This window comes from Exophiala xenobiotica (genome assembly GCF_000835505.1).
Source record: "Exophiala xenobiotica strain CBS 118157 unplaced genomic scaffold supercont1.1, whole genome shotgun sequence".
Taxonomy (NCBI): Eukaryota; Fungi; Ascomycota; class Eurotiomycetes; order Chaetothyriales; family Herpotrichiellaceae; genus Exophiala; species Exophiala xenobiotica.
The window spans coordinates 324,226-346,013 of NW_013562494.1; the positions used below are offsets into that span (position 1 = coordinate 324,226).

At 51.5% G+C, this 21,788-nt stretch overlaps 11 protein-coding genes across 12 annotated transcripts; 5 read left to right on the forward strand and 6 right to left on the reverse strand.

Moving 5' to 3' along the window:
* Positions 1–344: 344 nt before the first annotated feature.
* Positions 345–1,775, reverse strand: PV05_00129 (uncharacterized protein; the record flags this gene model as incomplete). Its single annotated transcript, XM_013464993.1, has 1 exon — positions 345–1,775. The coding sequence occupies one exon, from the start codon at positions 1,773–1,775 to the stop codon at positions 345–347; it is 1,431 nt and encodes a 476-aa protein (XP_013320447.1).
* Positions 1,776–2,414: 639 nt separating this feature from the next.
* Positions 2,415–3,362, reverse strand: PV05_00130 (uncharacterized protein; the record flags this gene model as incomplete). Its single annotated transcript, XM_013464994.1, has 1 exon — positions 2,415–3,362. The coding sequence occupies one exon, from the start codon at positions 3,360–3,362 to the stop codon at positions 2,415–2,417; it is 948 nt and encodes a 315-aa protein (XP_013320448.1).
* A 1,452-nt stretch (positions 3,363–4,814) lies between these two features.
* PV05_00131 (uncharacterized protein) lies at positions 4,815–5,840 on the reverse strand (the record flags this gene model as incomplete). Its single annotated transcript, XM_013464995.1, has 2 exons — positions 4,815–5,502; positions 5,554–5,840. 2 exons carry the CDS (start codon positions 5,838–5,840, stop codon positions 4,815–4,817), a joined length of 975 nt encoding a protein of 324 aa, XP_013320449.1.
* Positions 5,841–6,900: 1,060 nt separating this feature from the next.
* Positions 6,901–9,752, reverse strand: PV05_00132 (uncharacterized protein). Its single transcript, XM_013464996.1, has 3 exons — positions 8,479–9,752; positions 7,779–8,423; positions 6,901–7,728 (listed from the first exon to the last, which is right to left on the reverse strand). The coding sequence occupies exons 1-2, from the start codon at positions 9,682–9,684 to the stop codon at positions 8,016–8,018; spliced, it is 1,614 nt and encodes a 537-aa protein (XP_013320450.1). The 5' UTR covers positions 9,685–9,752; the 3' UTR covers positions 6,901–7,728; positions 7,779–8,015.
* On the forward strand, positions 7,032–7,732 carry PV05_00133 (uncharacterized protein; the record flags this gene model as incomplete). The annotated part of the gene is made up of 1 exon (XM_013464997.1): positions 7,032–7,732. The coding sequence occupies one exon, from the start codon at positions 7,032–7,034 to the stop codon at positions 7,596–7,598; it is 567 nt and encodes a 188-aa protein (XP_013320451.1). The 3' UTR covers positions 7,599–7,732.
* A 183-nt stretch (positions 9,753–9,935) lies between the features above and the next one.
* On the forward strand, positions 9,936–11,879 carry PV05_00134 (uncharacterized protein). The gene is made up of 5 exons (XM_013464998.1): positions 9,936–10,042; positions 10,099–10,143; positions 10,193–10,637; positions 10,689–11,155; positions 11,204–11,879. The coding sequence occupies exons 1-5, from the start codon at positions 10,030–10,032 to the stop codon at positions 11,674–11,676; spliced, it is 1,443 nt and encodes a 480-aa protein (XP_013320452.1). The 5' UTR covers positions 9,936–10,029; the 3' UTR covers positions 11,677–11,879.
* A 175-nt stretch (positions 11,880–12,054) lies between these two features.
* PV05_00135 (uncharacterized protein) lies at positions 12,055–13,876 on the forward strand. Its single transcript, XM_013464999.1, has 3 exons — positions 12,055–12,301; positions 12,365–13,369; positions 13,423–13,876. Exons 1-3 carry the CDS (start codon positions 12,233–12,235, stop codon positions 13,576–13,578), a joined length of 1,230 nt encoding a protein of 409 aa, XP_013320453.1. The 5' UTR covers positions 12,055–12,232; the 3' UTR covers positions 13,579–13,876.
* On the reverse strand, positions 13,733–14,883 carry PV05_00136 (uncharacterized protein). Its single transcript, XM_013465000.1, has 2 exons — positions 14,741–14,883; positions 13,733–14,619 (listed from the first exon to the last, which is right to left on the reverse strand). Exons 1-2 carry the CDS (start codon positions 14,777–14,779, stop codon positions 14,239–14,241), a joined length of 420 nt encoding a protein of 139 aa, XP_013320454.1. The 5' UTR covers positions 14,780–14,883; the 3' UTR covers positions 13,733–14,238.
* Positions 14,884–15,287: 404 nt separating this feature from the next.
* On the reverse strand, positions 15,288–17,221 carry PV05_00137 (uncharacterized protein; the record flags this gene model as incomplete). Its single annotated transcript, XM_013465001.1, has 4 exons — positions 15,288–15,613; positions 15,673–16,300; positions 16,350–16,707; positions 16,761–17,221. The coding sequence occupies 4 exons, from the start codon at positions 17,219–17,221 to the stop codon at positions 15,288–15,290; spliced, it is 1,773 nt and encodes a 590-aa protein (XP_013320455.1).
* A 932-nt stretch (positions 17,222–18,153) lies between these two features.
* On the forward strand, positions 18,154–20,187 carry PV05_00138. 2 transcript variants are annotated; one of them, XM_013465002.1, is made up of 2 exons: positions 18,154–18,812; positions 18,927–20,187. In XM_013465002.1, exons 1-2 carry the CDS (start codon positions 18,323–18,325, stop codon positions 19,559–19,561), a joined length of 1,125 nt encoding a protein of 374 aa, XP_013320456.1. In that variant the 5' UTR covers positions 18,154–18,322; the 3' UTR covers positions 19,562–20,187. The 2 variants fall into 2 exon arrangements, with proteins under 2 accessions (XP_013320456.1, XP_013320457.1); XM_013465003.1 differs by having other exon boundaries at positions 18,154–20,187.
* Positions 20,188–20,685: 498 nt separating this feature from the next.
* On the forward strand, positions 20,686–21,342 carry PV05_00139 (uncharacterized protein). Its single transcript, XM_013465004.1, has one exon. The coding sequence runs from the start codon at positions 20,718–20,720 to the stop codon at positions 21,096–21,098; it is 381 nt and encodes a 126-aa protein (XP_013320458.1). The 5' UTR covers positions 20,686–20,717; the 3' UTR covers positions 21,099–21,342.
* Positions 21,343–21,788: the final 446 nt, after the last annotated feature.

Sequence of the window (21,788 nt, forward strand, 5' to 3'; positions counted from 1 at the left end):
CGACGGTAGCCCTCGTGCTTATTTTCCCAATCAGTGCCAGGAGCCGATGATGGATGATAGTCATATATGAACATCTGGTTCTCATATTCGTTGCGCACGGATCGGACACACTTCATCGCGTGCGTCCTGACAGCAGCCGTTTTCAACAGAAAAAGGGTCTCATCTGGCCAACGAGATTGGGACGAAGCCAAGAGATAAGGTATTATGTCGAAGGCCTTTTTGCTTCATACCACACACAGTGTTGCTCTTCTGTCTCGAACTAGAGGCAGTTGAGCGATGTTGACGGTCTTCTCCTCTGGAATTTGTTGGGCTCAGGTCTCCACGATATTCAGGATGCCTTAAGATCAATACTCCTTGTCTTCGGTCATCTCAACCTCGACTTTAACACCAAGATCTGCTGCGAGCGATTTATGAATGGCGTCCATCAACCGACGAAGTTGCTCATCTGTATGATACGCAGCGTTCCAGACCACATGAATATTCAGTCTCTCCTTGAACGTCCACACCCTCAACACAATCCCCGGACTTAATGGGTCCGCAAAGAAATCGACGTCATCGACCTTGATGTCCCCATGTTCCGGGACAATGGTCTCGCCGTCCAGAAGGCCCAAACCAGTGAACCACGGGAACGAAACGGGTTGCCCGGCAGGTGTCTTCACCGCCAACTGGCTGACCTGCTCGCTGGTTTCTAGGGCATCTTCATACCACCACGACTCTTGGTCCGCGAGCTTGTACTGACTTCGTAGATCGCGAGCGCGAGCGAGGAAGTTTTGGTTTGGTGGTAAGGTGAGCATCAGCATCTGCGCGGCGCTCCAGCAGCCTTGATCACGGTACGGTGAAGACGGGGGGAGCCTTGTGCGGACTTGTGCTGGCATTAAAGATGCGTAGTTGCGGTTTGCGTGTTCTGACGGTGCAAAGGTCCAAACGGCGCCAAGGTATGCAGAATGAACGGCAGATGTGATTGTGATGCCATGAGCCTTGCAGGCGGCTCGAAGGTTTCCTGTGGTGGACGGGTTGTAGGTATGGCGAATTTCCTTGGCCGTTGAGAAAGGGTCCGACGGACTACCTTGCATCGGGAAGTCGATGCAGGGCAATTTGGAGTAGTAATTGTCAAAACGCTTCTCGACGCGGGTTTTGGCTTCCGGCGTGCTTTGTCGGTCCGGCATGAGGATATCTTCAGTAGCTGGAGTTAGGAGACAGGCTTCGTCGCCCAAATGATGCCTCGACAAAGCCTCGGTCGTAGCTGTACCGGAGAGAAGATCTGCCGCGTAGTCAAACAGCTGGTTGAGGGTCTTGAAGGCACCAGAGGCCTCGGTTCGCCAGTGGCTGATGGAAAGAATGAGGGTGCCTTGGAACGTCCCATCTTCCGTGGCATGAGGAATCAGCTGGATTGCAGGAAGCAATTCAATGCGTTGCTGCATGGCTCTCACAGCACTCTGTACGGATGTGCCTGCCTCGGAGACAATGAATGTGCGCGATAGCCATGCTTCGAACGCTTCTGGTGAAGGGACATGGTACAGTTTGAATCCGTCTTCAAAGCTCGTGGCTATGTCGGGTGATCTGAGCAGCCGTAGGGCTTTCCACGCGCTGGCGAAAGCTGACACGACCTTTTCGACCGTCTGGGCGGATTGAGTAACTGTGAAATCTGCAAATGCATAGATTTTGATGAGTTCACGGGGCGAGGGTCGAAAAGCCCCGACAGCAGCAACCATGCCCTTCTCTGAGAGGCTGAGAGGTCGCCTGTACAAACCGGTTGAAGTCTCTATGTAGGACATGACTGGACCTCGCCAGGGAGCAGGTTTTCTGATCGGGGTAAGTGGTAGATGAGGGCGAGTGAATGTGATATTGCTGGCCACTAGGCTCCAACGCAAGCGGTGGCGGTAAGGCAGATACGGTCCCCTTTGTGGGAGAGGCTTGAAGAGAAGCAGAGAAGAGGTCAAGAGTGCAACAGGCTTGAAGGCCTCGAGGGATAGCCCAAAACCAAGCTTAATTAAGGTCGGCGGCCAAGCTGCTTAAACGTGACGTGGCCAATGACTTGACTGTTACGGGCGGCTCTCCACGTAAGGATGGCTTCCATATTCACTACGACTGTAATGGTTTCTGAGGGTCTCAAGCATGGCTCTAAGGCTTCATTCCTTCCGATTCATGATCTTCACCTGGTCAACTCAGACGTTTCCAAGCTTCCCCTGGAGGAATTGCGGCTCCCGAGGGCCCGGAGACACCAGGTCATCAAGCAAAGGTCTACCAAGACATGATTCCGCGCCCAAGATCCCACAAGACAATGCCTCGCTTGAGAAGGTGTTGCTTGTTGCTTCTCTGTCCTGCTCGCGGCATGTGCTACATACACTTCGACCAAGGCAACATAAAAACCATGCTCGACAGCTTTCCCGAGCTCAGATACAGCAGAACAATGCTCAGAACAGATGCATCATGTGCATCCAGTCTTCGTCTACGTCTCCTTCTTGCAACATTCGCGCCGCCGTTCTTGCTAGTGGTATGTTCATTTCCCGGTGAAGGTAGTGCAGTCTGTCAATGACAAACGTATTTATCGAGTCTGGGGACAATTTAGTTGCGGCAGAGTTGAACAGAGGCCATATGAGAAAATATGAAGATGCAATGCTCGATCGGGTTGGCGAGCATCCACGCAACGATCCAGATGCTGTCAAGAATTGCGATGAAGATTGGCAGATATCAGTAGCCATCTGTTCGACTATCCTGGCGAATCGGCCACATTGGTCAGACAGCTCCCGGTGTTGCTGGGCATGATCGTACATTATCTCGTTGAGGCTCATCCTGGTCATCCGAATGGTGTTCCATCGCTGGGCAACTCGGTGATCCGCGTAAAGGTGATATCTGTTCCTGTACACTCCGGCAACTTCGCGAGTCGTGGTGACAATGTCGAACCTCCAAGCCGAAACCTCAAGATCTTTGGTCATGGAGACAGCCCGGCTATCAATGAGTCTAGCACGGCGGATGATCTCAGTAGGATCATTGAGTGAACCCTCACGCATGGCGGCCCTGAGCTGCGCATATGTCTCAATAAGAAGGAGAAAGTGACGGTCTTGTTCTTCTCCGAGCAATGACGGAGCTATGAGATTGGGCGAAGTTATTTTCGGATTTATGCGTATGTGTTGTTGCACACAACGAGCACGAACGGTATTGCTGACATGGTAGTTGAGGCACGCACTCACCCGCGACTGGTTTGAGCGATCCCGTCGCATAGTGAGTAATGCATACGCACCTTCAACGTGGCGAGTCCACGCAGCAGATAATGAGGAGGTTAGAATGGGTTTGATCGGGGTCTTCTCCGGAAATTCGGACCATGCTTGGCCAGAAAGAGCCTCAAAGTAGGCGAGGAGCATTATTGACGCCAGTAGGTCATCGTTGGCCCAAGCCTCGGGAGCCTGAACTGCTGCGTTAGTTCCTTTAAGCCCGCAAGAGTACTGATATCTAGCAAGGGCCAGGCAGCTGGGATTGCGAGCTTCACTGCTAAAGCTTGCAAGTGACACAGCCTTGACGACGGTCGATAGAAGAGAATCGGCGGTGGCGTTCCCATAAAGGGTAGGTAAATAGTCGAAATGACTCCCAGGCACGTATTGTGTAAAGAAGAAATTGGTTGCGAAGTCGAAAAGAGGCTGGCTGGGTTGAGGAATGAACAGGCCAACATTTCCTGCTGGAAGGCTTGATCTGCGAGGTATAGACAATGCAGGCAATGTGGATGGTGGAATCCTGGGATTGGAGCGAGTCGCTGCCAGTGCGGACACGGTTTCTGTGCTCGAGTCCAGAGTTGTGTTTTGCTTCGTGGTCCAGGGTCGTGTGCTGGAGGACGGTGCCTGGAATTTCTGTTGAATGCGATCATTCTCGTGCCGAAACACGAGGTCTAGCTCATTTCGATAGCCAGGGCAGGATCGAGATGCATTCCGGCATTGTCCGCATCCAGATGGCAGAGGCTTTCGATCACACTGGATCACGATTAGCTCGCCTCGTCCTGCATCATCCTTGGCATCAACGACGGAGGCCGCATACCTTCAATCGCTTTTGCCGACAGGGCGCACAAGCCTTGGAAGGCTTCCCACAGTACACCATGTCCTCTCAAGTCTGCGCTTCGTGTCTTCAACCAGGGCTCTTTTGGCCTCCCTTGCATGAGACGCAATGGGTTTGTGGTTTTATCGTCGAACTCGAGCTCCACAGCCTCGTCTTTCAGGTAGTTCTGATACTTTGCGAGTGGCAAAGTGATATTCACAAGGCGTCCAGTGTATGTCCCTTGTCAAACATGACTAAGGAGGTGACACGCGGCGGGTTCTGCATCTCACCAACCACGATGGTCACCAAGTTCCAGGCACCGACATTATCCTGATCATTTAGTGGCTGGGAAACGGACCATCAAGGGAGCCACAGCGCTTGGGTATGGGCCTGTAGAAGGTACGAAGTAAGAGTAGGAGAGATGCTGTGCGATGATGCGGAGTTGTCGACAAAATTGGCTCTACGACCACGCCGAAAGCGGAATGCAGCTCGGCAGGCCATCCACTTCTTTTCTCCGGCGGATTGGAGACTGAGCATTGTTCAATCCGGGCCTCGAAAGCGTAAACACCCTAGGTTGCGGTACCTTGCCAGAGACCGGGCATGCAAGGAAATCAACATTACCTCGAAAGCCGACAAAAAACTCCATCTAGTCTATCAATACAACCGAGATCAGCCTTCACAGCCTGTTTCTCTGCCTATATCACCTGTCCATTCGACTCGGAAGGGCAACGGCCAATCAACTTAGCCCAATAGCCGCGCTGCCTGTATGTATGCTGCCACGGTCGGGCCTTTCACACGGCGGAGGAACCATAACGCTGCTGCGAGGAGAGCGGATACCCGGATTGGCTGCCCTCCTCTCTGACACCACGATGTCTTTGTCTCCTATGATGATCTTCGTCCATCTTCCCAGTCCAAGCAGCCACAGCCAGAGTCAATAAGCCCAGCCGTCCACCATTGAAGTCACCACGCCGGGCTCTGTACATCAACTTCGAATCTTGTGACCGCGGCTGGCCATCATCGGCCTTCGGAACCGCGGGCGCTATGACTCCAGTCGTCAGGTAGATGAGGACAACAGCCATCTCTTGCAAGACGTCCATGAAAAGCGCCACCGTCTTCGACCCCGTAGCAGGATTGAACCGGGAGTCATTCGAGAAGACGGCAAGGAGAGCATAAAGGATTCGCACAGCCAGAAATGGTAGTGTAATTGAAATGCCAATGATCAACGGCAGTTCGCCACGAGTGGTTTTCCGCCAGCCGAGGATGGTGCCGCCGGTAAGTAGGACGAGCGCAGCGAAGACGATTGCATAGAGTATAATGCCGATGTGCACAATGCTCTGGGAGTAGATCTGTGCAGGATCATTCGTATTTGTTGCCCCAATGATGCAGAGAATCAGAGCAACAAGAGCCGGTATCTGGACGGCTCTCAACAAAACCAACGAGAATATAGTGTTCCATGGCTGCTTCAACATGGAATAGTACCTGTAGCCCAACAGTCAGCTAATATATACTCGCCGGGGTAGCGCAACTCACACTCGAGCAAGTATTCCCAGCGTAGATAATACTAAGGGCGAAAGGCCTAGTACTGCACAGACAAGTGCAATAGTCTCAGCGGTCTGCGGATCTGTCTTGTTGATAGTGGCAAGCTGGGCAGCACTGCCAACAATTCTGATTATACAGAATATGGTCAGGAAGATCCAGCCCGAGCCTTTGGAGAATCCGTGCTTCGATGTGATATAGAGAGAGACAAGCAGTGCTGGTACGTAGTAGGCTACTTCGGCGACGGCAACGCCATCGGCGTATGTAAAGTGAGTAGTCATGCTAGTAGGCGAGGCTTGACAGAATCCGTGTCAAAGACGATCTGCGCAAAGAGGTGATTTTTCGTCGCCCCAAGGTCTTGATTGCGAGGCTTCTTGGAAGATTCTACCTCCTTTATATGAGTGGCCCTCAACCCAGATGAAAAAAGGAGAGCAATGAGAAGAGCGACACCATACGCTGCTAAGATTAGCGTTTCTTGCATCTCTTGCTTGATCAAGTGTTGGCTGGACGATAATTATCGACGGTGAGAAACATCAAAGCACTGGGACGAGGCTCCAAAGCGCTTCTCTCGTGCTGCTTACCGTTTTGAGACCGTTTGTCGTATTCAGGATTGTTTGATTTACCTGGCCAGGCCACCTTTAGTGTCTCCATTATGAAGAACCGTACCATGCTGATACGTGGGGGGCACTGCGATGATCGATGACATTGTGCGATACATGTTGTGTTTTTGGTAGAGCATACGAGTAGGATGCTGTCAATAGTGAAGAAAAGTTAGCGCCGAAGTGCATACCGACAGAAGCTTAGTGTCAAGGTCAGTGGCAGCGAGGCAGTTTGTCTTCGGGAGGGAAAATCAATTATCCCCCTGCGTACGAGAACGAGGAAACCGAAACCGAGAGCGAAAGGTGGAGGGATGATCGTGGGTGATTTGGGTTGATCGTCGTCGCTCTTCTGCATCAGCCTCCCACGAAGGGCCGAACAGGTACTAGAAATTGGGGGCCGTAACTCAGTGGTGGCTATCGTATTGCACATTCACTGTCTCCGTATTGAGGCTACGCGTCCCCACGGCTGCTGCGGCTTGTCAGTCCTCTGGCGTTAATCTGTCTGCCTGCTATTACTACCAATCATGGAGTGACTGACTGTACAAGCCAGTCTAGTCGTTGTGAGAAGATATTGTTGTAACATCTCGGTCTCGGTCTTGTAGCCAAGTCAGGCTCGCTCTTCGTCGGTGGGTAGTAGTAATCGTGGTGGCTTCGCTATGCCTTCGTTATGGCTTGAACAGATGACGTGCCCTTCATAGCAACTTCTTCATGAATATCAAAAGTTATAAAGGAGCTCATCCGCCAAAAAGACAGAGACTATTGATACCACAAGCAGAATCTTCCACACCTCTGAGTATACCCTCAAGCAACTACTCTCAGATAAATTCAACAAGCTACAGCACCAGTCAGCACATTCCCATCCAAGTATCCATCATGGGCCTCATCAAGACAGCCATGGTCTCCGGAGTCGCCATCTACGGCATCAATAAGCTGTCAAAATCATCGGAGCGCCGCCGAGAGCAGTCCTCGCCATCCCGAAACGAATACCGTGACGCCCAACCTCAATATCTTGACGGTACAGACGGTCAGGGATACTATTACGTTCCGCAAGGGCGAGGTCAACAACAGCAGAAAGGGCAAAGTCAAGGACTGGAATTTGTTGACCGCCGCCCCTCAGGGCCGCAAGACCAGCCACTTTACCTCCAGAATAACCCTTCTTCACCACTTCCATTCGGCCACAGCAACAACGAGTACATGTATGCACCCAATCGTGCGGGGCCTCCACCTCAATATCAAAATACCTATGCCTATGCCCCTCGGGAGAAGCGCTCAGGCTTCGTCGAAGCCGACGAGGTCTCCGGGTCGGACTTCCACGGTCAGAGCGCCCACCGCGAGGGAGGCGGTGCCGCGCTATTGAACAACCTGGCGCAACAATTCTTGGGAGGCGATAGTAAAAGTAAAGATAAGGGAAAGGACATGATGAAGATGTTTTCCAGGTAGTCGTCACCGTGACGATTCGGGGTACTTCAAGGCCATGTCGAAGAAATTTGGCAAGGCCAGGGAGTGGGATTTTGGTAGATGTTGAAACGAGCACTCTTTTGAGCTCAGTACATGCAAGATGGCGTTCATTCTGGGTTTGATTAGACAATAAATTTTCAAGTTGCAATGAATTTGCTTTACCCACAACTTGAGATTTCTCTGCTCGCGGTTGCAACGTCAAGTGTCGTACAGTAGTCGGTCACTCAAGTTACACCCCAAATGCCCAAGGGATCTTCCGCTCCGCCTTCTCGGTTTTGTGCTCTTTCCATCTGCAGCCGCTTTACTCTCTTCGCCAGAATGCCCAAACCGAGTGGTCCGACAATCGTGCATAGCAATATTGCCCATGTCACAACAAGGTAGATGTCTGACGTGGACTGATTACCATTGCCGTTGGCATAGCAATATTGCCCATGTCACAACAAGGTAGATGTCTGACGTGGACTGATTACCATTGCCGTTGGCAGAAAAGATCCCATTGCTGGCAGCAACGGCGGAAATCAAGAAGCCGATTTCTCCACGAGCAACCATTGCACAACCGAGTATGGAGGCAGGATACAGAGACTTCGGCCGAGGAAATGATCTGGTCTGACGCTTTTTGCCTTCGCATCTCTTCCTGTCCGATGAGATTGTAGGCGATTTTGTTCCCGAACCGATGTTCGTGAAGCGAACCAGCCAGAGGCCGCAGCACAATTTGCCAACGGCCATTAGAATTGTATACACAATGCCACGCCAGACTATAGAGCCTCGGAACATTTTTGTGATTGGAATGGAGAAGCCGATCGACGCCTAGGCGACTCAAGTTAACAACTTAAAATGATGAGTAAGTAATATGGATACTTACGAAGAAGAGAGGCCTTAAGATGCGCTCGACTACGGGGCCGTAGTATTGATTATACATACGCATACTGCGTCGCTCATTGTCGGTGGCCTTTGGTGCATGCTCCGGTACGTCAGACTCACCCGCACTATTCTCCGGCTCTGGGGGCGGAGTGGGCAGACGAGAAGCCTTTGCCGGCCGGAGTTGTGGACTGCTTCCATTGTTTGAAGATTGTGCATCTGCATCGCATTTCTGGCTGCTTGGTTCTGCATTACAATCTGGGCTGGAGCTGTCACTATCTGCTGTCTGGCATGGCCGACCTTTTTCTGACGTTGATCTTTGCGGGTCTGAATGGACTGTCCGAGTTCCATTGGCGCTGAGTATTTCCCCATCCATCCAGGAGAGAGTGGCCCCTGCAATATAAGCTGCAAATAGTGCTGATGTACCTGCATAGCTCGCAGCAGAGACCAGTCCCACAAGTAACGCAGTCGAAAGCAGGAAATAAAGTGAGAAAGCACCACTCGCCTTTCTGAGGGACTTCGGAAGGTGAAGCGTGCTGTTTCTTGAATGTCTGAGAATGGGCCTGATCATAAACTTGCAAAGGGCTGGTAAGCAAACTGCGAAGCCCAGAGATACAAATATTGGTCGTAAAAGTGTAGATGCTTCAAAATTGTCGGACCCAGAACCCAGATTAGCTATAACTTGTACCATGATCAGTCCTATCACGTCATCAAGCATAGCAGCACTCGTCAGTACTGTCCCCAGACGGCTTGTCGTTAGATTAGTCGTCTTCAGAAGGCTGAAAGTGGTTCCCAAACTGGTAGAACATAAGGCTGCTCCAGCAGCGAAAGCTTGAAGATGGGTGGCATGGGCGACGGCAAGTAAGGAGAATGAGAAGGCGATGGGGAGTAGAATGCCTGTGGCGGCAACGCAGACCGACAGAAATAAATTGGTCTTGACTGACTTGATTGAAGTTGCAAGACCGCCCTCGAACACAATGGCAATCAAGCCTAGGTATCCCAATTGTGTTGCTGACTCTTCGAAGGCGTGAGACAGCAGCTTTGCGCCAGGTGTGCCCCAGGCCATCCCAAGGAGGACCTGTCCCACGAGACCGCAGTAAAAAACATTGTCAAGAACGGAGTTCACAATATTGGAAAGTAAAAGAAAAGATGACTGAACCAAGATCGTATCGATGGCAGGTTCTTCATACCGGATAGCGGATTTCGCCATGGCCCTCGAAGGAAATCAATAGTGCAAAGACCAGCCAGCAAGGCTACATCCACCAGCGATGTAGGTTGTTATCCTGCGTGCCTACATAAATGTAGCAGGTGAGGCAAGGGTCCTTGCTCTCGAGCAAGGACAGCTATAGAAGGAAACTCAGCCGAGCTCAATACTGCCAAGATTCTGGCCGTTGAATGATTCCTATTGGCGGCGAGCAGATCGCAGGCAGGAAAGGTGAAGTTTGCTTCACTTTTTGTCGACGGACATTCTGTGTATCCTCCTTCACTGCCGCGAGGTTCTCAACCTTTGATATAGTAGGCCGACAAGAAACGTATTGGTGTACCGGTTGCAAAAATGCTGTGCGCAAGTAAGTCTGCCTATACTGTGCCCCATAACGGACCAGACTGACCCGTTGTCGCGCAGTTTCTGGGACACCACCCGAGGTGCCTGTGGTATCACGAAAGACTGGTGAGTTACCAGACAACGAAGCTGTCGTATTTGGGACTTACGGAATCAGGCAATGTGTATGAGAAGCGCCTCATCGAAGCCTACATCAACGAGAATGGCACAGAACCGATTACCGGAGAGGCTCTCTCTGCAGAAGACCTCCTCGAAATCAGAACACAGCCAACCGTCATTCCTCGGCCTCCACAAGTGACCTCAATACCCGCCATGCTCTCTATGTTCCAAAACGAGTGGGATTCTATGGCTCTGCAAGTGTACAAACTCCAACAAGATCTGAAACAAGCTCGGCAGGAACTCAGTGTTGCCTTGTATCAGCATGATGCCGCCGTAAGGGTTATCGCACAAGTAGCCTCAGAACGTGATGAAGCAAGGACGGCTTTGGCGAAGGTCAGCGTTAATCGCGGAGGTCCAACTGGTACAAATGGCGATGCCATGCAGGTGGACAGTACGCCACTGCCGGCGCCCATCATGGAAAAGATTGACAATGAACAGCAAAGGTATGCGAACTGGAATTTCCTTGTTTTGCTTCTCTAACATATGCCATACAGACTGTCAAAGACCCGACGGAAGCGACCAGTCCCGGAAGAGTGGGCCACCGCAGAATCGATTTCGACGTACGCACCACTATCGTCTTCTGAACCCCTGTATCCTGGGGGAACAGTGTTGGCTGTCCACGAGTCTGGAGATTTGGCTCTTGTTGCAGGGCGTGATGCAACAGCCGGAGTGTTTTCCCTTTCCCAGAACCGAGTACTGCAGCCGCTCAAAGGCGGACAAGGATCAATTACCAGCGGTCTCTGGGCGCAGGACAAAGCCGTCATTGCCACCTCTACGGGAGTGGTCAAGGTCTTTGAGGCAGAAAAGGAGGTGTCTTCGTTTTCGGTGCATGGTGGTCCAGTCAATGCGGTCGCGTTGCATGCCAGTAGCACTATTCTTGCGTCAGTTGGCGCCGACAAGACATATGCACTTTACGATCTGGAATCAAGCCAGCTGCTTACACAAGTCCAGACCGATTCAGGTATGTCAACTACGTCCAATAGATTGGGTCTCTGCTAACATCTTTCAGCCTTGACATGCGCGCAATTCCACCCTGATGGCCATTTGTTGGCTGCAGGCGCAGTGGACGGTCAAATCAAGATCTTCGACGTCAAATCCGGCACACAAGCAGCAACATTCGATCTTGGAGCGCCAGTGAAATGTCTTTTCTTCTCTGAGAACGGCACTTGGCTAGCAGGGGTGACGGAGGGTTCATCATCAATCTCGGTCTGGGACTTGAGAAAGGCTGCTGAGATCAAGAGTATCGAGACTGGCAGTCCAGTTAATTCTATCAGCTGGGACTACACTGGCCAATTTCTGGCCTCGGCAGGGTCCGGTGGTATCAGTGTGGAGCAATATTCGAAGGCCTCGAAGGAGTGGTCGGAGGTGTTCAAGTCCGGAACTCCTGCGACAAGGATTGCATGGGGCAAAGACGCTCAGCAGTTGTTCAGTCTGAATGAGCAAGGAGTTCTCACCAGCTTCGGCACATTCAAGCAGGAATGAAGATATTTGGGCTGGAATGTACAACAGGATATGCAAAAAGTTGCTTTGATACCCAGTCATTGACACGGATGTTACTCTGGTACGGCTGGTTGACTGCTGCATTGATATTGTATGGATGCACATACATTTTCACCCTTGGATCGGATGTGAGATAGAATGACCAGCATAAACGATGCTGGACAAAGCAACCCCAGTGCTCCACCATCTTGACTTTATGTTCAGGTCTCCTTTGCTTTTGCTTTTGCTTCTCCTCCTGCTTTCAGTCGATTGCCCCTGTGGTTGGTCGGTCGGATTGATCATCAGGCTTATGAAAAGGTCATATATCGGGTGGTGGCGAGTTGCCGTCGGTTCACTGGGGAATTTATTGATTGCCCGCACTAAAGTTAACAAGCGATAATCGAAGCCACCGACTCAGTTCGCCCCAAACCAACAACCACAATCACAGTCCCGAGCGTCTTCACTTCACCTTCCCTTCTACTTCAACAACGCGGCTTCAACTCTCACATGAGGAATATCCATCCATTCGGTATCGCCTGTCGCTATCAACAATTGTAACATGCCTTCAGCTCCTACTCGTTCCTTGAGCAACTTCCTCAACTCGGCATCATCGTCCTCAGGTCGAAAGGTACGCCCAATCTACCGATTCCGAGCCATGTGGCTAGGAGGCTAAATGCTGATTGATTCTCAGAGGTCTCACGCTGAGATCACCCGTTCAGCAAGTCGAAGTGTGAGTCCAGATTTGCCTTCTAAACGCCGACGCCTACGTCCGATGTCGACCTCCCCGTCAAGCCTCTTTTCGGGGTCACCTCCACCCGAGCCTGCGGTACCACGATTGGAAAGAGACGGCTACGACTATCGAAGACCAGTTATGTCTACCACACTCAACCGACTCTCACAGGCGCCCGACGAGGGCACGATCGACCTGACCGGCGAAGATAGCGATGCCACCACAGTCACAGACGCTTCTCCTCAACCTTCTACGAGACGACATGTGCTGCCGCAATCGACCGAAACCAGACAATCTCATGCTCCTCCCTTTACAAGAAGACAAGAACACCACGATCACGAGGTGATAGACTTGTCAGAGACTTCCGACTTCCAGATCGAAGAGTATGAGGTGGATAGCGACACAGAATCAGAACGGTTTGCCCACAGTCTCGGCTCTAGTCCAGAAGTCCAGTTCCTCCATGAAAGACCTGCCCCTTCGGGGAACCGCCGACCAGAGCCTCCGAGAGGCCCACATCATCGTCTGACGCCTCCACATCCAGATAGAGGAGGACCATTTGGCTATCTGCCGGATCTATTCAGAAGAGGGACGCAATTCATGTTTGGGAATATGCAAAACGCCTACGACGATATGTTTGCAGAGCGGTTCGACGGGGCTAGGCCCAGAGACATGGGTGCTAGGCGGAATGAGGTTGCGCCAGCAAATGAGCCGGGGCCAGAGTTACTTATTCACATGGATTACAGACGGCCTGCGTTCGCACTTGGGGGCCTAGAAATATTTGATCGCAGTTCGGAGACGCCGCAGGTGGTACAAGAACCATACAAAGCTCCGCCGGCGCCTAAAGATGGTTTCATACGGTCGTTTAGCGAGGACGATATAGTGTTATGTCCTCGTTGTGGTGACGAGCTGGCGATTGGGAAAGACGACACAAAGGCGCAAGTCTGGGTTGTCAAGCAATGTGGGCATGTAAGCAGCGCTATCCTCCCGTACCTTACTGCTGATGCTGACTCAGGACACAGGTTTACTGCGGAGAATGTGCTGGAAGCCGACCTCCCATTAAAGGAGGTAGAAGGAAAGCCGTCGTCAAACCACCTCCTCTGTTCAAAGAGTGCGTGGTCGATGATTGCAATAGCAAGTTGACCGGCAAATTGGCCATGTTCCCAGTCTATTTGTGATAAGACTGGTCTTGGTGCGTTCCGGGGTTTGAGTTGAAGCTCTTGAAAAGGGCATGTGTCGCCGAGGGGAAGGGGAACTCACGGCATAGATGGCATACCACTCTGATGGTTCTCAAACGATTCATGAAGACGACTCATGAACGACGAGGAATGATTCTTATGACGCTTGGAATGCCTTGCGTTTTATTGTATGGTACAGACGAAGCGTGGCGTTGGGGCAATATGATAGTACCTGCCTGCCAAATAGCCCGCTTTAATGCTTACGATCTCAGGCTGGAGATTTCCATGCCTTTCCTTGGTTCACATGCCTAACTCCCTCCCAGATCTTCTACTAGTAGCCAATGACAATGGCGCTGGCCAGAGTGACCGTGACCCTGGGCGAGGCCGCGTCCATCTATGCTCGTCGCCATCCATGGAGGGCGCAATGCCCTCGAGTGTGATTCCATCAACCGTTGCGCTGACCGTTTCTCCCTGACCGAGATAGCTGGCCCCGCATACTTCAGCGATATACCCATGTCTGTTGCAGCTGCTCTTCTGACTCTTTCTCCAGCCCCAGATGACCATCATCCTCCCCAGAAGCCGCTTTTATCTCGTCTTGTCCCTCTCGCTCGTTTGGACCACCAAACAAAAGTCGACACATGCTTACCGAATCGAATCAAATCAGATTTCCTTGATTCCCCCATGCATAGGACTCCAGATTCCTCTGACACTCTCATTCGTGCTGATCACGGGTTTACCTCTGATCAGTTCATTCTTCTTGCCCGAGTTCGTAACCAGGAACTCGACTTTCTTGAGGATCTGTTCTTTCTCGAGATTGCGCAGACAGACGGCCTTTTCGCGGCCGTTGATGTAGTACGCTTTCACGATGGGGTGCTTGTTCGGACGGGGCGAGATGCGGAACTCGGTGCCGGGATATTTGGATGTGAAGTTGGCGAGCAGAGGCGAGGTCAGGAACGATTTCATGCCCCGACTAGAGCCGGCCCAGTCGCAGTAGTGGAAGTCGAGGCGTTTACATTGGAGGATGAATGATGCCAGGCCGTTCTATTGGTAGAAAAAGAAAGACGAGGAAGGTTAGCATATGGCGCCGCGCAGCAGGGAAAGACAAATCGCAAAGGGCAAAAAGCGGGAGGTGGTTGTGGTTTCGGTTTTGGGTAGGGCTTACTCGTGAGGTAGATGCGGTTTTGATGGCTTGGACGACCATGGTGGGCCGGGGGGAAGATGTGAGGTTGTAGAGGCTGCGCAACGAGAGCGAGCGGGTTGACGATAAAGAATTGAATAGCAACCGCAGATCCGTTTACTTGCGAGCCACGGAGTATGAAGGAGACGTGGGAAATATTGCGCAAGGCTGTGCTAAGGTAGATTGGGGAAGGCGTGGCTGAATGACTGGAATTTTCGGTGAATATGGTCATTTGAAGTGGTGAGCCAGCGAGCCAACCTTCCAGCCTCGTTACGTTGAATCAATCCTGTTAGACCACGCCTTTGCGATGGACATATAAGCAGAGAAATCGACCTTTCAGGTAATATTCTGACGTTCGCGCTTTGCAACTACCTAGGTATTCAATTATTAGGTCCACTGAAGACTACTGTATCCGGCCGCAGTGAGACTTGCATGCTCAGTACCCTGCAGGACCTCCAACCATTGGCAATATCGACCGCTATCCTGATCGCACCACTCCTGAATTCAGATCTCACTGGCGACGATGTCCAGATCAAGCCTTACATATCCGGCCAGGCGTCTGACCAATTCCACCTTCAATGCCATAGTCACTGTGAACAGCCCACAGTTCATGTCCGACGCACGGAATGCACCAAAAGACACCAGTCGGATCCCAGTATTTCTTCAACTGCAGTAAACGTGGATAATTGGAGCCCCAGAATGCTTGTTGCCAACGGGGTTCTGTCGGATCGGCCTCGTTGACGTACGCTCCTGAATTTGGCGCAAGCTGCCGGAGGGCTTCAACTTGCACGTTTCGCAGCTCTGTGGTCGCAGCGATTTTCCCCGTCTCATTCAGGTATGGCCATGATCGAGGGAGGACTAGGTCATATTAGCGCCCACTTTACGCCCCTCTAGTAAGTTTGTAATTCAGAACTTACTGTAATGTACATAGGCATCACGCCATGCTGGTACGACCGCATTGCTCCCACCGGGGATTTTAACGTCTTTGACGCCCTTACCAGCGACAAGGTTGCCCAATATCGCATTCTGCGGATTCGCAACTGACTTCTTCAGAAGGGTTTCCAATTGCTGAGGGTCGGTCTCGAGTGCTTTGCGGCCAAGAAGTCGAGAACCAAGACGAACGTTGACTCCAACGGTTTCTGGTGTGTTTTGGACCCAGCCGGACATGAAATCGGGGACATATAGTGAATAGTTGGATAGTATAACTGGGTCCTTCCATCCGAAAGTATTGTTGCTGATCGCTTCCTCCATTGTAGCCATGATCTCCTTTGTGTCGTCCGCAGACTTCTCAGGCAGGACCCAGACGCCAAAGATGGTGCTCTTCGGAGCAGCTGGTGGAGAGGCTAGGGAGGCAAACGCCCAGTAGTAGCCCATGACACCCTTGTCCGAAAGAGTTGGAAGTTGACTGTGGAAGTACGTGGCCAAGGACCAGTAGGTATCCGAGTCGGCCGTCGTATTGTAGCTGTATACGTACCAGGTCGATGCAAGGCTCGGGTAAGCTCGAACGGTTACAGAGGTCATGACCGCAAAGGTAGAGCCGCCTCCCTGGAAGATGTCAGCACAGCCACGATCAACAAAAGAATCGGACACGCACGCCTCTCATGGCCCAGAAGAGGCCAGGATAGGAAGTCTCGTTGATGGTCAAGTGTGTGCCGTTGGCGGTAACGACTTCCATCTCGAGTACCTGGTCTGCACCGAGGCCATACTTGCTGCTGATCGGGCTGTGACCAGCTCCAGTGATCCACCCTCCGATTCCCACATCAACATCGCCTCCGCCGACGACAGTGATGTTGTGTTTAGCGGCTTCGGTGTATATCTCTCGCATGCGCATACCCGCGGCGATCTTGACAGCAGCTACGCCACCGTACTTCTTTGCACGTGCGTCTCCCATCGTGACATTGACGCCACGAATATTGTGTGTCCAGATCGAAAGTGCATGCGGACCTGAGGAGCTAGTAATTCTATCAGTGTATCTAACGCCAGTTCATAGGACCCAAGGACTCACCGTGCCGCAATATCATGGCCTGTCCCTTTCACGATGAGCCTGACGCCTGTTCGTTTGGCAAACTTGACAGAGGCTTGAACATGGCTGGCATCACTCGCATTGACGATGTAGGCAGGGTAAGCTGTAGCAGAGCAAGGAGCTAAATTGCTAGGGAGGCAAGCTTCGTCGTTGTAGTCGCCAGTGAAAGGATCCGAGGCATGCCACGAAGAATTTGTCCACTCTTGATACACATTTCCACATGCTTCGACATTGTATAAGGAGCTATTCTTTTGGCAAACCAGGCCAGGTGGCACGGGAGCGATGAGTCGGCCTAGGACCGTTGAGTTCAATGCTTGCCATTCTGACAGCGAAGGCCAGTCGGAAGAACCTGGAATGGGTTTGCAGTATGGTTGAGGAGTAGCGCTAATCCCCAGAACGAACCAGGCAATGCTGGTGACAAGGCTTAGGACTTTACCTGCCATGACCTGTGATGTAATACAGCCTGATCACTGAATGTTGGAGTGTAAAAGCCGACTATCGAAGCTGGGTACGGCCACATTGCAGAATATATAGCAGCATATCCATGGAGTCGTACTCGCATGTTTTCTGGATGGTCACTTCTGGACAACGTCGAGGACCGTACGAGTCTTGGAAAGCTGCCTTACCGTGATGAACCAATAATTCCATCATTTTTCCGTGCTAGCAGAATAAATAGGAATTGGCCTACTCCCAGACAGGAAGATTCTGCGCATGTCAGGAGCCATTGCCTTGAGAGTAGCTGGAGATTGGTTGATGGCCGATTGGAGAAGAGGTGAATACGAAGAAAGCGGAGAAGCAAGGCGGCCACAAGGCTACCTCGATTTGAAAGGTGTTGCAAGGCAGTCGAGGTAAAGCAGTTATTTTGAGATGTTGGCAGAATACGAGTACGCCGGTGATGAAGCCTCTGGTGTGCTCAACAGTAGTCGGCCCATGGGTATAGAGAGGCAGGGTGCTAGGCGAGCCTTAAGATCTCTCCTATGCTGGCAACGTCCACCAAGGGACTTTACTGTGCCAAATATAAGCATAGCGAGAAGCGGACACAATGAGCATACCCTTGCAACTACCTTCCTTATGTTCGGCGTCCTTTGGTCATTTCGATATACTATGCTTGCTACTTGTGATCGGCAGCGTTCTACCTGGCACCAGAGGTGTAAGATGATGTCCTTAGTGACGGCCATAAAACGCCGGTTAAGAGACGGTAACTGCCATGAAGATGGTGTTACTCGTGTTAATTGCCCTGTGCCATCCTAGAAGTTGTGCCACTCCTGAGGTTAAAGACGGTCAAGATGAAGCATCAACGGTGAGTGCAGGCATTCCTCTCCGAGGGAGACACGCTAAGCCGTTTTGGGGCTACAGCCAAGCTGCGCAGGAATTCCTGAAGCCTCTCTTGAACTTCGGCACGCGCGTGTCAGGCAGTTCCTCAACTTACCTTCGCCTTCACCCTGCCCATTGTTCTGTATTACTAGCATCATCTTCTCTCTTGATCTTATCTTCATGATCCTTTCATACTATTCGGAGCAAGCAAGCTGTCCTAAGCAGCCGAGATGACGGACAAACTCCCTCACAACCTTCTCGCCCTATTTCAACCGCGACCACCTCTTAAATACATCCCGCCTCAAGACGCTGCACCCGATGAGCGAGCTGTCAAAGTATCGCAGCTCTCTGGGATAGCTGCATTCCTTCCCAAGCTCGAAGAGTACAAACAAACAGACGTGCATCATCCTACAGAATCGTGGCTGCAACAGCGTGATCGAAAGCGACTGGAGAAGACCAAGTGGCTGGAAGAGATCAAGAAGGATGATTTCCAAGGCTACAAGCCTAATGAAGACCCCAAAATCAAAGGTGATGCGGCGAAGACTTTGTTCATCAGCCGTCTGAGCTACGACGTCAAAGAATCAGACTTGGAACGTGAGTTTGGAAGGTTCGGTCCCATCGAAAGAATACGACTTGTCAAGGATGAGACGAGCCCCAAGCCCAAGAAGCCACATCGAGGCTATGCGTTCATCGTGTACGAACGTGAAAAGGATATGCGAGGTAATTCTCTCCGTGCACTTCTTTTCCTCTCCCAGCCACCCATTCTTGCTGCACCTTCAGATTTCATGGTAAGAAATCATCAGACTGACCCGGACGCCTCGTTGCTCTCTCTAGCCGCCTACAAAGAATCAGAAGGTATGCGAATCAAGGATCGAAGAATCGTTGTCGACGTCGAACGTGGCCGTATGGTGCCTGGCTGGAGACCAAGAAGATTTGGTGGTGGCCTGGGTGGACGTGGATACACAAAACAAGCGCCTGCAAAGCCTACATTTGGAGCTCCTCAGGCCGGATTTGGTGGCGGCTTCAGAGGAGGCTTCGGTGGCCGTGGAGGTTTCCGTGGTGGCTTCCGTGGTGATCGAGGTGGATATGGTGACCGAGGCGGATATGGGGGGCGGGGTGGCATTGGCTACCAAGGAGGCGGTGGTTTCGGTGGCCGACAAGGAGGCTATCAAAGTGGACCTCCGCCGCCAAATGCACCTAGCGGACCGGGAGGTAGAGGTGGGTATGGCGGAGGTTACGACGACCGACGCAACGGTTATGGAGGCGATCGAGGAGGTGGTTCAGGAAGCAATCAAGATCCTCTTGGAGGGCGAGACCGGGGCTATGACCGCGACCGCGACCGAGATCGAAACCGAGATCGTGATCGTGACCGATATGCCGGAGGCAGACGCGAAGACGACTATGGCTCGAGAAAGCGGTATCACGAAAACGATGGGCACGACGACCCCAGACAAAGACGGAGGTATTGAACACAACTCACACATGCGTGTTCAGCGTTTGTTGCAACATTCTCATCACGGTTGGTTGGTGGGTATTCTATGCTGCTTGTATTCAAACCATATTTTCGGGTCTACCCCTTTGCTTCCTACGCCATGGTAAGAAGCCATCGAGTCGCCAGCGATGCACGATAAAACAGCCAGGTGCATGCAGAAGTGACATGCATTCAACGAACTCTTCGGTTCCTGCAACAGTCGCGATGCAAAAGCGTCGTGAGTCATAAGGAGCTCTTATGATTGAGCCTTCAATTCTAGTTGCTGGATCGGAGTGGAAACCTGTGATCCCCAGAAACTTCGAAGGACTGCTCGCCACAGCAAATGCAGGCTATCAAGCAAACTCAAGAATGCCCTGTGCTTCGCCTTGGACAATGTATTGCTGATTCATACCTGGCCATGACCGGGACCGGTAAGACCAAAGTACTGTAACATAGTTCATAACCCACCGAAGAAAGTTTCGTTTATACTCGAGTTATCTTGAGGGTGTGGCCTTCAAACAGCGTAACGTCCATGCAAGAGTGATGTTGATAGCAGCTCGAGGCTGAGCGCTGAGTTCAGGACGACAAATGGTCAATGCTGTTCCTCCTGGAATTAGAGTACATACTCTTGGTCACAAGGCTGAGGATAACAGACTTTCGAGCCATGACCTCTCCCCGGGTTGATTCTGGCCTGTTTTTCTTTGCGCAGGTGACGTCTGCTTTCCTTGCTTTCTCTTACCCCATCAATTGAGATTTTCTTGGACAAAGGATTCGTGACATGTCAGTGGTGCCACGGCACGTTGCCGTTAGAGGTCTTAGTCAGGAAAAATTTGAGAAAATTTTCCACGACTCTTGAGTGGCCATGATCCACGACGATCGCTAAAAGCAGGTCGACACGTGCTTTGACACATTGATTCCGCTAAAGACAGTTATACACGCTCTGGGGCGAAAGGGCGGGTGTATGTTGACTGCTGATTGGCAAGGGCCGTTTATACTCCTCAGACACTGGTGATTCGACAATGTCATAGCATTGCAACACAACGCTACAGGGCGTGGTATGAGTTCTGTCCACTTTGCGCAGGGGACAACATGGTCTTCGAATCTGTGGTAAGTCGGGAGTATATAAGCCGTGCCCTCGGATGCTGTAGGAGACGATGTTCATTCTCCAGCCAACAAGCTTCACAAGAAATAGCCCAATACTTGCTCCTCGTTTCTGCCTCCATCTCAAGCTATACATACATATCCTCCACAAGCCATACCAATCTAGCCCAGTCAATCCATCTCTTTACGCATCAATCAGCATGCCGGCCACCTACCTCTCATACTTCAACATCGTCGAGGCTGAGAAGCACTCCGCAAAGACATCGTCTCGACGTGAGTCCAATGAGTCTGATGACTCCTGCTCTTCAATCAAGAGAAAGTCTTATCTCAAGCGTGTTCTTGAGCAACTTCGGCCAACTCAGGAGCCATTGACACCAGCTGGGATCTATTCACCCATCATCAAGCAAGGTCCGCTGTTCGGCAGCCGGAAATAATCGACCAGGACATGGACGTCTGCATGATATCCACGATTTTCTTTTGAATTTGTGTTCGAAACATTGAGCAATCACCAATTGGCGTTTGAAGGGAGTAATGGAACATTGCGTAGCACCGCAAACTGGGAGGTTGGAAACGGGAAGGCCACCATTAGCATATTTTTGCCCTGAGCTTTAGAGATGATAACCCTAGGTGGATACATAGGACGTTCAGGATAGACAATCATTGATTATCTTATTCGAATGAGACCCTGGTTCTTTTGACAGACCCCATGCTCCATGCAATCGCGTCCTGGAGCGACCCTGGCGACAGGCTTCGATGCCCAAGTGGTGTGATGACGTTGGAGGCACGTGAAAGAAGCATCTGGGATCACAGCTGTTCATTTCTCGCAGTATTGCCATCAAGTGTAGCTTGCGGAGGTTAGCTCGAAGAGATGCGGCATAGACGTAGCAGACATCTGTAGGATCATGAACGAAATGTGTGCCTGAGCAATACTCGAGAGCATGCAGGCGACGAGTTGCTTCTTTAAACAAATGTTTTAGTGATGATGATGTCTGCCGGATCGCGGGAGTTGCCTTTATTCGGCTGCTGCCCTTCAGTAAGCGAGACCGCAACGTCAACCCACTCCCGATGCCAACCAGTCAGGCACCTATCAGGAGTACCCTTTTTCCGTTTCAGCGGGTGCAGGT

What these genes read in the sequence shown, in the direction of transcription:
- PV05_00138 (XM_013465003.1), top strand. Translation starts at nt 18,323, where the DNA reads ATGACGGACAAACTCCCTCACAACCTTCTCGCCCTATTTCAACCGCGA.
- PV05_00132 (XM_013464996.1), bottom strand. Translation starts at nt 9,684, where the DNA reads ATGGCGAAATCCGCTATCCGGTATGAAGAACCTGCCATCGATACGATC. An exon ending in TCTTAAGGCCTCTCTTCTTC is followed by an intron (nt 8,424 to 8,478) that starts GTAAGTATCCAT and finishes TGAGTCGCCTAG; the next exon opens with GCGTCGATCGGCTTCTCCAT.
- PV05_00139 (XM_013465004.1), top strand. Translation starts at nt 20,718, where the DNA reads ATGTTCATTCTCCAGCCAACAAGCTTCACAAGAAATAGCCCAATACTT.
- PV05_00136 (XM_013465000.1), bottom strand. Translation starts at nt 14,779, where the DNA reads ATGGTCGTCCAAGCCATCAAAACCGCATCTACCTCACGA. An exon ending in AAACCGCATCTACCTCACGA is followed by an intron (nt 14,620 to 14,740) that starts GTAAGCCCTACC and finishes TTCTACCAATAG; the next exon opens with AACGGCCTGGCATCATTCAT.
- PV05_00135 (XM_013464999.1), top strand. Translation starts at nt 12,233, where the DNA reads ATGCCTTCAGCTCCTACTCGTTCCTTGAGCAACTTCCTCAACTCGGCA. An exon ending in CATCGTCCTCAGGTCGAAAG is followed by an intron (nt 12,302 to 12,364) that starts GTACGCCCAATC and finishes ATTGATTCTCAG; the next exon opens with AGGTCTCACGCTGAGATCAC. An exon ending in TTGTCAAGCAATGTGGGCAT is followed by an intron (nt 13,370 to 13,422) that starts GTAAGCAGCGCT and finishes CTCAGGACACAG; the next exon opens with GTTTACTGCGGAGAATGTGC.
- PV05_00134 (XM_013464998.1), top strand. An exon ending in TGTGGTATCACGAAAGACTG is followed by an intron (nt 10,144 to 10,192) that starts GTGAGTTACCAG and finishes TTACGGAATCAG; the next exon opens with GCAATGTGTATGAGAAGCGC. An exon ending in ATTGACAATGAACAGCAAAG is followed by an intron (nt 10,638 to 10,688) that starts GTATGCGAACTG and finishes TATGCCATACAG; the next exon opens with ACTGTCAAAGACCCGACGGA.